The 13486-nt window shown below is 34.3% G+C and overlaps 1 protein-coding gene across 3 annotated transcripts; it reads right to left on the reverse strand.

Annotated features, from left to right (window-relative positions):
- Positions 1–10340: 10340 nt before the first annotated feature.
- On the reverse strand, positions 10341–13272 carry LOC7457794 (plasmodesmata-located protein 6). Of its 3 annotated transcripts, XR_002983055.2 has the most exons (4): positions 12313–13267; positions 10989–11111; positions 10780–10847; positions 10341–10696 (listed from the first exon to the last, which is right to left on the reverse strand). XR_002983055.2 is itself a non-coding variant. In XM_024605957.2 (3 exons), exons 1-3 carry the CDS (start codon positions 13037–13039, stop codon positions 10837–10839), a joined length of 861 nt encoding a protein of 286 aa, XP_024461725.1. In that variant the 5' UTR covers positions 13040–13268; the 3' UTR covers positions 10341–10836. The 3 variants fall into 3 exon arrangements, 2 of the variants coding, with proteins under 2 accessions (XP_024461725.1, XP_006379773.1); XM_024605957.2 differs by having other exon boundaries at positions 10341–10847; positions 12313–13268; XM_006379711.3 differs by lacking the exons at positions 10341–10696; positions 10780–10847 and having other exon boundaries at positions 10877–11111; positions 12313–13272.
- Between the last annotated feature and the right edge of the window lie 214 nt (positions 13273–13486).

Genomic DNA, 13486 nt, shown 5'->3' on the forward strand with positions numbered 1-13486 from the left:
CGGAATTAAAACATGAAGAACAATGAGTTTTCTGATTGTTATTATTCCAAGTAAAGAGATAAGTAGCCTCACAGTCTCACACCACTCAAGGAATCACTCCTTAACTGGGAATCACACCAATAAAACTTTATTGAATCAAAACGCACTTGCATTCTGCCATTACAATCCTTCCTTTTACAGGTTTCTATACGACTGGCAGTTAGTAATTACTTGAACAATTCTAGCGGCTAAAGATAACTAATTGGATAAAAACAATAACAATTATTATGAACTATAGTTACCACTTAATGATTATCATCATCTATTAATAATTAACTGCATGCCCTCTTGTCAGCATGCTCTGACATGCATTGCTGCAACATCTTGTTCCTTGTTAGCTAATTCGTTGTCAGATTCATTCTGTTTCTTCCCCTTCATCTTGTTCCTGTTGTCTTGGTTTTGGTCCTTTTCATTTGCATCAGTACGTGTACATTTTGTAAGCCCTGACTCGTCAGTTAACTAGTCAAAAATCATGATTTCACATGTTGCTGTTGAGTACGCATTAATTACATTCCCGCTGGTTATTGATCATGATGATTAACTTAATCTACTTGAAGCATAAGCAACCTTCGGTTGGTTCAGGAAGTAATCAAAACAATTTTGAGAGGTACTTAAGTTTATTATCTAAAAATCATTAGTTCGAGTCTCATAAATTTTAAGACTACTGAAGACTTACATGGTTGTTAACTTCAGGATCTATAAAATTAATCGAGGTAAAGCGCAAGTTGACCCGGACACCCACGTTAATAATAAGAAAAAAAAGAAAAAGTAATCAGAACAATATTGTTACCTTTCGAACATGTTTTTTTTTTTTTAGTTTAACGTTGGTGTCCAGGCCAGCTTGCGCACACCTCGACTAATCCCACGGGCCCTGAAATTAACGACCATATAAACCTCTAGTGGCCATCATATGAGCAACCACAGGGCTCGAACCTAAGACCACAGAAGAAGCAAACCTCTTGATCCCAAGTTTTTACTACTAGGCCACCAACTAGATGGTTCGAACATGTTGTTTTGAACTAGTTGATTGGGGGTTTGTAAAGTTGGATGGCTTGCAAAAATCAGTTTACCTCGTGCAAATTAAGATTGATGCCACTTCACATCGTGCCTGGCTGTTAACTCTTGCTAGAGGCCAGGCTAGCTTATGCTGTCTGTCTCCCTCTCTCCCTTAATTTCCCATCAAGCAAGCATTTTTGCATGTTTGGGACGTGAACCAGTTTATTCAAGCTGGATATATATGAAGTGATTTCCCCATCCCAGCTAGCTATTTCATGTAGAGGTTTATACTAAGATATGACAATGATTTTCTCTCGCCATGAAATTAAGAACCGCTTTGCAATCCCGGAATTGCTAGCTTAATTAGAAAACTTAAAAAAAATTTCTACGAGTCAGCCATATGAATCCCCTTCCTGCCATCTTAGTTCAAATCAAGATTGCTAGAATCCATGTGATGCTCTTCTTCCAATCCAAACATATATTTATAGAACTATATATATGGTAGACATTATACTATGCGCATTGTCCTTCCAATTGAAAATATTTTTAAGCAAGATCCTATTTTGCTGGATTTTGTCATTCAACATTCAACTCGCTTGTAGTTGTTCAAGAAAGCTATCCGTATTTGGTAGTATAAAAGTTGATGTGATCGGCAAAAATCACAAACCACAACGAGTTTGGCCAGCTATATGGACCGGACATTACATGATCGATGCAACACGAAAACTAGGCTAATTCGAGAAGCATGGAGCTGTGAGGCGCTCGTAGGAGACCTCATCTCAAGAGAAAAATGACAACGACCTGGTCGGGAGGTTAAGCCAAAAACCTAAGAGACCTTCCTTTATGAAGCTGGAAAAAAAAACCCTCCATAAAGTTGCATTAATTATTGAATGTTACCTTCGTTCTCTTTAACTTTTCTTTGTCCCTCCTCTTCCTTTACCACAACCCAGCAAATTTTCCTGGTCTCCAGTCACAATACAGAATATATATTTAATATTTATAAAAGTATTTTTTATTTGAAAATATATTAAATTAAATTTTTATTTTAAAAATTATTTTTTATATCAGGACATGAAAGTTATTTAAATATATATATAAATTTTTTTTAAAAAAATAAAATTTAAAATTTTAAAAATACAATTTCAACCCTATTTCCAATGATATTTTCGAACATCGATTAAATATCTAAAACATCGATGTAATATTTATCAGTTTCAAAGTCTTCAGTCAATTTTGAGTGTCTTGAAAGTATATAATAAAAGATTTTAAACTTCGTGGTAAAGTATTTCGGTCTCGGTCAACCATATCAAGAGAAGTCCTTCTGATTGAGAATATGTAGAGATCGGTAAATTTGATTTGAAATTACATGATCATTAATAATTGATAGCGAAAAATGAATGTAACATGAAAATCTTGGGCCACAGGAAATAATTCAATCAAATTAATATATTTAAGTGCAAAACTATATATTAAATGTATGAAATATATATTTAATGTGGATGGTATAAAAACGTGTTGCATTTAGCGACCACGGATGGATGTGAATAAAAATGCAGTACTAACATGATTGATTAACCAGCTCAACAGATAATCGTAGCCTGTATGATTAATTTAGAGTATCTTTTTCCAATGAAATGCTCATCAATGAAAAAATATACACTCGATCGGTCAGTGTGCTAGCCTTACAATCATTTGCGAGGGCATACGTTCAAGAATCCACTGCCACAGCATTTCTTTGTGCTTACTGCTTAGCAGAACGATTCTTGTCGAATTCAAGAGAAACAATTCCTCCGAGATGCCGATGGCCCTTCTATTGTTTATATATTTAAAATCATAAACAAATAGGATTATAAAGCATTTTCTTATTTTAATTAGAAACCGAGAAAAAGAACCAGCAAGGGGATGTCGGGTATCCATTCATGTTGGTCTGCATGGAACAACATCAGTATTACAGGGTGTGTAATATAAAATAGATCTGTGGCGAATATACGAAAATATTTAAATATTTCTAGGATCCATAAATCATAGCAACATGACAGATATCGATATAACATGTCATATAAAATATTCACTTTTTGATGAGATTGCTCCTGCTGATGAGGGTGATGACTGCTATGTGTAGTAGGGTTTTCATTTTCTAACGGAGTTCGTTTTGGAAACTTGACAGAATCATTTTTTGTTTCAGATTCGGTCATGGGGAGGGTTATCGGCGGGAAAAGAAAGGGGAGGATTAGGTGTTTAGATAATCGGAAAAGGTAAATTGGGTAGCGGTGACCAGGGAGGTGAACTGGTTCTTCTAAACAATTCTCAAACACAACAAATTTCAGTAACTGGGTTTTGGCTGGAAGTGATAAACATGCACCCGTAGCTCTTTTTACCTGACGACAATTGAGCCTATGCCGTAATTATTATTATTATTTTGAATGGAGCGGCAATAACAGTTCTTCTAGGTTGTCATTGTTTTTTCTTTTTAAATTGTTTTTTATTTTAAAAAATATTAAATTCATGTTTTTAAGTATTTTTTTAATGGTTTTGGTATATTAATATTAAAAAAAAATTAAAAAAAATATTTTAATATATTTTTAATTGAGAAATATTTTTTTAAAAAAGAATTGTTGACCCGTAATTCATAGGGAGCTGGGCTCGAATATAGCTTATTTGACACGCCCCATTGAGGCTGCAGGCAGGCCATGAGCACTTGTCTATTACTTGATTTTTAATTCTTCTTGTTTACACGAAGTGCTATCGTCCATTGCAGCTTTCTTGAAATTAGAATTTATGAAAACATTTTGTGATTAGACACGTATTTATAAGAAATTATTACTTTGTAATCTCTTTATAGAATTCAAACTTATAGATATAAAATTGGAAACAAATTAAACTCATTTATCAACCACAAATCCTCCAAAAGTATTATAATTTCCTTTGCAGTGCAAGTAATGTATAAAACATTGTACGAGTGCAATTCCCAGCTTAATTTCACTGCATATATAGCATTACAAGACCATCCAATAACCGAGAAGAAGTAAAATATATTTTGGAGGTGTTTGAAAGTATGATAGTGGTTATGATTTAAAGTGTTTTTTACTCGAAAATACATCAAAATAATATTTTTTTATTTTAAAAAAATTATCTTTGATATCAACCCATTAAAATAATAAAAATATATAAAAAATTAATTTTAAATAAAAAATTTAAATTTTAAAAAAACATAATTTCAGCTAAATTATCAGATTACCTCCTCCTCAAGTTTTGAGATCCATACCCCTCTTGTAACTTGACCCAACTAACGGTCTTCAGTCATGGAGTCAACAAAATGAGGTAAGCAACACAGTGAAAAAGGTTTGATTGATAAGATCATCTTTCATAACATGGTTTCATACTTTATAATAGAATGGATGTCAAACACAAAAATAAAATAAAATAAAATAAAATAAAAGGGCTCAGCTTCCCGCCTGCCATGGTATTCAAAAAGCTCTGATTTTACAGCTGTAAGCAATAAAAGGAGGGTATGCCTTGTGCCTTGTATAGATGACAATGGCAATCTACAGCCTAGACAGAGGAATTAATTCTACCTTAATACTCATAGTAATTGTTGACCGAAAACTATAGTTACATTATTTTATATTAAACAAAATTGATTTTTAAAAAAAATTATCACAATAAATTAAAAGTTTTGCAAAAAAAACATCATTTATTTTTTAATGAAACAACAAGTTTTCATCCTGTCGTGCTTCAGAAGCGCGACATTTACTAAATATCGTTATTTCTAAATACGACAAGATAATTATTGTGCTTCAGAAACATGATATGTAGTAAAATTTAAATGTTTATCTAGATCAAAAAACCTAGATTTATGAGGTCACTCAGACAATAGCATGAACTAGATCCAATCGTGCTATTGATGAGTCCAAATCATTTAGTAGACGACATAGATATAAATAAATATGTGAGTTATCATTAATTAAATTAAATATTTGAATAACAAACTAAATAATAAATCTAATAAAAAAACATATTTTTGTTAAATATAAATGTTGTGGAAATTTGTTGTTGAAAAATTACTGAAATTTATTTAATATTACTGTTCAAAACAACAACATCTAAAAATATATTATTTCACTAAAATTTTTTTTGCTTTCATATTAATTCACCTTTTTTATTTTATATGTTAATTGCACAATATATCCACAAAAGTTACTCTGCAACCGCTTCATTTTAAGTGTGAAAATGAAAACTAACCAATCAATATAATTTATCTAAAACGAAAGTGATAGAGCGAAGAACTACCCTGTCGTTTTCTCCTGGCAGGTCCCATGGCATGCTAACGGTGCTCCTAGGAATATGATATGACAGGAGGATGTATAACGTGACACGTGTACAAGCCATTACGGACACCTGGTTGCTTCACTTTTTTTTTATATATATATAACTCAAATTAGCCAGTTACACAAAACTTGTTTGAGATTGTAATAACAATTATGGTTTAAAATATTTTTTATTTAGAGATATATTAAAATAATTTTTTTAAAATTTTTTTAAAAAATATTTTTAACATCAGCACATCAAAACGATCTAAAAACATAAAAAAATTATTTTTAGTAAAAATTTAAAATTTAAAAAAATACAGTTTCAACTACGTTCCCAAACTTACTCTAAGCCATTCATCAATTAAGATGCTACCAACCTGTACTTTTTACCAATTAGATCCCCACTATATTTATGAATCCTCAATTTAATCCTTCCCTTGACAAATATTTTGCCTACGTTGTTGTGTAAATATTGGGACCAGATGAGAAAAATTTAGGGAAAATTTGGAAGTCAAAGGATCTAATTGACAACTTTTGTATTAAATCGATAAACAATTTATTGGTTAAGAATAAATACGAGGTCACCTTTTTTTCAGTGTGGTAAAATTGGACACTTCGCCTTGGCTTGGTTTAATTAAGAAACCTGATCAGGTGTAAAAGTTATAGTTTAAAGAAGATAGGAAAGGGATTCCATAGGTATCTTGGTTGGAGGATATTCTTGAAGCACAAAATGCCAGGTGTCTTTTATATTTTGTTCTATAGGATTCTGTTGATCATCTTTTTTGTTTTTTTGGATTCGAGGAAACTCTACTCTGGAAAGCGCACTTTGTGAGTCCAGATAAGCGAGTAAAATCCTGGCTATCCCAGGCTCTTACAAGAGGTGCACACCCTGACTCGAACTCGAAACCTGCTGTGCAGATCTCAAACCTTTTGCTATCACGCCACGACCCTTGAGGACCATCTTTTATACACTATCTACAATATCATAATTACTAGTGTATTTGGAGTACATTTATTGATCGGAGAGGAATATTTTGGTGCTAGCTTGATAGTACGTCTCATATTTTTCATGGATAAGAATATCTTGTCTATAACCATCTAGTAGGTAGCCCAGTAATAAAAGCTTGGGACAAAGAGATTTACTTTCCTTGTGGTCTCAAGTTGAAGCACTGTGGTTGATAATATGATGATCATTGGAGACTTACATGGTCGTTAACTTTAGGGCTTGTGCGATTAGTCAAGGTACGCGCAAGCTGGCCTGAGTACATGGTCGTTAACTTTAGGGCTCGTGCGATTAGTCAAGATACGCGCAAGCTGGCCTGAATACTCATATTAATAATAATAATAAAAAAAAAAAAGAATATCTTGTCTTTGAAAAAATTCAAAGGATTGTATGATTTATGCTATTCTTTGCAATCTCGTAGTCTCTTTGGCTTGCTAGAAATAAATTGCTCATATTTTGGTTATAATACCGTCTTTTTTTCTAATATTAACTAGCTTGTGTGTCTGGATCAAGACTTTTTTTTTTTTTTTTGAGTTTCCTTATCGTGACTTGGATTTATTAATTTGGTTGATGGTTTGATTCAATGGTCAAAGATCAAGTGGTATAGACCTCCTATCTCATGGTATTCACCTGAATCATATACGTTAAAGTGGAATGTCGATGACTCTTCTTCTAACAAACCTGGTGATGTTGGCACTTGTGGGGTTTTTCGTGCCCACAATGGCTTTGTGATGGGTTATTTCTCTACTTTTATGGGAGTTAAATATTCAATCGAGGCTTAATTGTTTGCTGTAATTAAAGCGCTTAAATCATCCTCTTCATGGTAGGATCTTTTTGGGATAAATCTTGTTTATGTGGTAAATTTGATGAATAAGCAATTTAGCAGACCATGAAGATTCCAAGGACTGTTTTTTCATTGCATCTTGTTTCTCCTCGTGGTTGGGTTATTAAGATATCTGGGATTGCATTGAACCATAAACACTGATGTTCGAATTGTACCTGCATGGGCCCCGGATCAGAAGCATTTTGCTTTACTTCTACGAATTCATGATGATTCGTTAAATATGTTTCATTTCTGTGTTTTTTTTTTCCAGAACAAATAACTTAACAGGAGAAATATATTTCTGTGGCCATCATAAACAAACGTAGTTATAACGTGTTTTTGTTAAAAAGAAAAGGACGAGCTGCTTCAAAGCATCTATTTATACAACTGCCCTTTGTTTTGAAGACTATCTTCTCTGCAATTAGTTAAGCTGTATCATTCATCATGGAATCTATGGAGTTCATAAACTACAGACAATATAAAATCACTATCAGTCCCTCTCTGATCCCTTGCAAACTCCCAATCTATCCATTAATTGTTTTTGCTCGCTCAACCACATTCTTGCCAAGACTTTCCTTGCAACACTGATCCCTCCTCTCCCATCCCTTTCGCGATCTTGATTATTAATTTGGAACCGTACGTGTGCCTTACTTGCCACTCCTCAGACCTTTCATGGAAGCTTCCCAGTTCCTTTTTATCCCTGCCACTTGGATTAAAATACAAGGTCGTTCTTGTTGCGAATTTGACACTCACTCATTGCTCTCCACCTACAACTTGTCCTTTCTTTGTTTCATGATTAAACCTCGTTTAATAAAGCCTCGTGAAAGCCAGGGAGTTCATGGATGGATGTAATTGGATACGTGCAGTTTTGAGTTCATCATTATATATGATTCAACGTTTAATACTTTACAAGTCCGTATTAAACGTTGAATGATTCATCATTATACATGATACAACGTTTAATACATTTAATCTTATTTATTTTTCTATTTCAAAAGTATTAATAAAAAAATTGATTTGTTTTATTTTTTTTTTGTTTCGAATTAATTTTTTTGATGTTTTCATATCATTTTAATGAGTTAATCTTAAAAATTAAAAAAATATATTATTTTGATACATTTTCGAATGAAAAACATTTTAAAAAATAATCGCAACCACATTCTCAAATATCCAGATTGAATAGATCAAATTAACCTAAAATTTCTGTAAATATTATAAATATTCACGAGTTAGATTTCTATTGTTATTTTTTATAGATCAATATTTAGAGATAGACATAGACATATAACATGGACCGTAAATGTTATAGCACCTTAATATTAAGTCTAGTTTCATACATTATGCCGTCATTAAATTCTTGTTACTATTTTCTTTTAATAAATAGACAAGTTTTTTTATTATATTAAAAAAATCTAATAAGAAACCCATTAATAAAAGTCTTGGAGCTAAGATATTTTTAAATAAAATAAAAATAAATATGTATCATTAAATTTAAAAACAAAATAAGTATATAATATATAGGTTAAATCTGATTGGTCAAGTTTTAAAAATGACAATCCAACTAAACTTGTAATATCTATTTTTATAATATTAACATTATTCGATTTTAAAGAATGTTGTCGGAACAGATAATACAAATCAAATCACCTAATGAAAGCGAACAATAGGGTTCCCAGTCATTGTCACTCTTTCGCACATGAAGCAATTATTAGTGTATCACTGCATAAACCCAAATTATATTTATAGGCTGCGCATGTTGACCATAAAAGTCCGAAAAATTGGTTACGGTAATTAGCCGTGGATGGCTTGCAGATTTTGGGGTTTTGGTGTGGAACATTTGATTACCATCCTAGTTTAAAAAAACATTAATTTGGAGATCTGGAGCATACCGTGCCCTAGCGTTTTGAATTTGATAAACAGCAAGCAGATCATTCCTGGTAACAAAACACGATAAGCTTCCCAAGAAAACATGATGAGATTTTGTTCTTTTCTTTCTTTCCTCAAAAAAAAAAAAAATTGAAAATTGTATTATGTGAAGGACAGAAAACTTATGAGCAAATGATAGAACACAAGCTGTCACAAGAATGACATATTTGCGTGTTGAGCTGAGGCTGAAAATGGGAATCCCTTTTTAGGATAGCTGAAAATGAATCATCCTAATGCAAGGAAATTCACAAGTTTATTTTTCGAGCTTTATGATATGCAGTTCTCTAATCTCCCCCCCAAAATTGCTACACCTCCTGTAAATTTAGTTGATCCGTTCATGTTTCCTTTATTAAGGGTCATCGAGGCATCCAGGCCTTCGTTTCCGTGTTTTTCTCGTAAGAGGAGAAGGGAAAAAGTTCAGGAAACAAGGGTTTCAAAAAAACTAGTGACAGGGATTGCGATTCATTATATATGGTATAATCCACTCAATCATACAGGGGTATGGAGAGTGAGAGAGAGAGAGAGAATCTTAATTTGTATCCAAGCGTGTTAAAGAAAACTAAAGTAATGGTGTCAAGGACTAGATTGGGCACAGCGCCGCCTTACAAAAACTCCAAATTTAAAAGCCAGGGATAATGGAGGAGAGAGAGAGACAAGACTCTACCCTATTCAAGAATCTCATCACCCACTAGTATCATGCATGATCCTCATTATTGATTCTTTAACAAACCAATTGTCCCATTTAATTCACTGATTAGGCCTCAATTAGTTTGATAAGTTATAGGGAAATTCTAAGAATATTGTCCTAATCATTATGATGATGATATCATAAGAAAGTGCTAAAATTTCATGAACAGTATTCTTCGGATCTAGACAAGCTTAAGTTGCATTGCATCATTAGGCAGGCACTTTCATCAAATCCCCCAACTTAACTGCAACTGCTAAGCTTTCAATTGCCAGGGGGGAAAAAAAGCATGGCTTGATGGCATTCAAAACAACAGTTTCAAATATCAAAATCAACCATTCCATAGACAAACAAGAAAAAAAAAGGCATTAGTTTATCTGAAAGTATAAATATTCAAGTATAGTGATCATCTGTTAAACTCTATCTTGGTATTAGTCCCACATAGTCTATTGTACCCCAATCAGTTTGCTTGTGATAAAAGAAAAGAAAAGAAGGAAACAGTTTGCTTAGTACACATGACAGGAAATAAAGAGGATTTTAACAGCAAAACAAGTAGGATTGTTGCAGGTAAAGGAAAGTGAACATTGAATTGACACAAAATTTAACAAGTCTTGTGAATACAACATCTGGATGAAAACAAACTATAAAGCTCTAATATCACCCAACAAAGGCACTGACTACAGCATTTCAAAGAGCACTTTCACAAAAGTGTCTCAATTTATACAAAACAATTAGAGACAGAACTAACATTAAAGTAACGTTGAAAGACTAAAGTGGGTGTAAGGAGAGTGTGGAATCCTTGGGCTTTTTCACCTTATTGCAATCTTTCTTTTCACTTGTTTCAAGGTACCTGTTTCCATGGACATCTTCCTATCTACCCTTCCAAGCCTTCTTTAGGAGAAATTTGAAAGAAACTTTAAAAAGAGGAGAGAGAGAACTCAAGACCACAAAAACAAAAGGGAAGCAATTGGGCCGCACATAATGCAAAGCAAGTTACCAGACGGATTAAGGGAGAAATGCCATTTCCTGAATCATCATATTTTCTTGGATTCAATTATTTACCACCTGCGTATTGAAAGATGGCACGTATATAATACGAGTATTGGCAATTTCTAAACCTAAAAAATTTGAAAAGTTTTGACAACGTTCAAGGAACACAGTAAAGAGAACTATAAAGATGCAAAGAAAGATAAACAAGTAGCTTACATTTTCCTTTTCCACAAGCTTTTCTTAAGAAAGCAAGGAATACAATGAGCAATGCAACCCCAGCAATAAGTCCTACTAAAATTGCAAGTGTCTTCTCGACCTCATCATTTTCGTCGTGATCTACTGCAGAAGGTAAAAATCAAACAATTAGATACCATCTCACTATCCTTGCACAATGACAGGATAGTTAGCAATCCTAGGTAATCGCTGTGTCTTGCTATCAATTACAAATTATAAGTTGCTAAATGATCATCTCAATAAAGAGAACCTAATTATATGCGAATGATTTTTTGCTACATTCTGCATAATTAGGAGAGAGGATTTATTGATTACTTCAACTTAGTTGTCAAACAAGATTCATTATGCTAGTCTTTTCAAGAACAGCATGTCCAATTCATTTTGGAAATTGTAGCAGTAATAATCTCAACATTATTTGAGTAATAATATGCCTTGCTCCCCCTTTATAAAATCTCAAACACCTGGGAAGAAATACTGTGAACTAAGGCCATAATAACTTCATTTGCATTGGATTCTTTCTTGAATACTAGTTAGGCATTAATTTAGAAGTGGGGCCTTGATTATATCATGGTGTGGTAACTGAGAACTTTAGAGGGCTTTTTCTTTATGAACATGTGTGCAACAACTTTAACAAAGCAAATATACATCAGGATTATGAGATTCTCCCTTTTGGGTTTTGACCTCCAAATCCATCAAATCTTTAACAGTATATAAATAGAAATACGGGATTGATGTCAAACCCATGATTAAAACCACTACTAAATCATTCAGTGAAAAAGCATTGAAGCATTAAGTATCCATCAAAAAATTTGAAATTATCCACTCTAGGAATAAAGAAATGCTAAAATTCAATAAACTTTGCTCCAGAATCTTCATAGACACTTCCACATTCACCTTGAATTTGCGTCAAGAAATCGGATCACACCAGGAAGGCAGTCTCATCATCATATAAATTAGTACACCAAACATTATTAACCAGACAAGTGACAAACATATCAAACTTCCCACTGTCAAACACACACACAGAAGGGGGAAACCAAAACAAAAAAAGAAAAAAAAAAAGAGGAAAAAAAACGTGGAAAAAAAAAACACCCTGAACAATATGAAATTTACCCATATAACCATGCAAAACTACAGCACCAGTCTCACAGGTTAGGTTTGCCATGGTGTATAAATTAGGTAAAATTCAAGATCATTCAAGATGGGGATTTTCACTAATTACTCATTAATTTAAACCAAGAAACATTTAGCCAAAAACAAAAAACCTTAAACCACCACCCAGCCGGCCGGTGGCGCAACAGCTTACCATTTCCGCCGTGGGAGTGGGCCCCAGCTTTGGAGAACCGAACATAACACTTGGCCAAGTACATGTCCCCCGAGGCAGCCGCCCCACAGTAAGTTTTCAGCCGTCCGACCACCTCAGACAAACAATCCTGACACTCGCTCGCACTCAAATCTTGGACGCACTGCGCCACAGCAGAAATATCCCCGGACCCACCAATTCTGAAAGGCTTGGAGGACCCATCACTAGTCCCCAGGTAATCCATCACCGCATCACGCCTGTTCAGCTCATCAGAATCATACGCAATCAACGGCCCACATTTCTTCAACACCTCCGTCTTGTCTTCCACACCAAGAAACGTCGTGTTATCGTATTTTACGAAACACCCATCAAGCTGCAAGGCGCCACCGGTCGAGTCAAGGCAAAGAGTGCCGAGTTGACTCACTGCACGAGCTACACAGCTGGCACAGTCACCATTGGAGAGGTCTCCCCGGCACTGGAAGAGACCGTAAAGGGTGTCCTGTGATGTCGGGGACTTGATGGTGAAGTTGTTGTAGATGGTGAACGTGGCCGAGTTAACAAGGGAGGTAAGTAGCGAGTTGACGTTGGACTCGTAAGGAGAACCCGGTGTGTATTTTACTTGTGAACAGCCACCGTAGACAAAAGTGTCTACGGAGGAAATTGCTGGGGTAGTAAGAAGTGCGATTGTTAGAAGGGAGATAAGAGGTGCCATCGTTATTGTCCTAGACATGTCTCTGGGTTTGCTTTGATAGGTAGGAAGGGCTATGAGTATATGGAGAATTGATTGTTAGCAATTGTGGCGATGTTTTTGTGTGAGTGAGAGAGAGAGAGTGAGAGAGAGAGAGAGCGAGGGAGTGGTTGTTGCTTTGAGGAGAATTTGCGTAAGAGAGGGGCTTTCTTTCTTCGCCGACGCAGCTTTTCATTTCATTTTAATTTTTTTATTCGAAATTTCTTCCTTTTTTTTTTATTTCCCCCCCCCCCCCCTTCCAATTCTTGTCGAAGTGTATTGGACCATCGAGTAGCATCAGGTAGCTAAAGAAGAAAATGACCGGTTGCTCTGCTAATAAACAAGTCGCATCTTTTGAATTGGGATTGTGAGAAGCGCTGGTCGGTCAGGGCTTTGTTCTTTACCTTTCCAATATTTTTAAAACGGTTAATAATTATGGGCGTCTCGTGA

The sequence above is a fragment of the Populus trichocarpa genome, chromosome 8, assembly GCF_000002775.5.
Source record: "Populus trichocarpa isolate Nisqually-1 chromosome 8, P.trichocarpa_v4.1, whole genome shotgun sequence".
Classification (NCBI taxonomy): Eukaryota; Viridiplantae; Streptophyta; class Magnoliopsida; order Malpighiales; family Salicaceae; genus Populus; species Populus trichocarpa.

Coding starts and splice junctions, on each gene's coding strand:
- LOC7457794 (XM_006379711.3), bottom strand. CDS start 13,039: ATGTCTAGGACAATAACGATGGCACCTCTTATCTCCCTTCTAACAATC. Junction 11,112..12,312: donor CCACTCCCACGGCGGAAATG/GTAAGCTGTTGC, acceptor TACCTTCTGCAG/TAGATCACGACGAAAATGAT.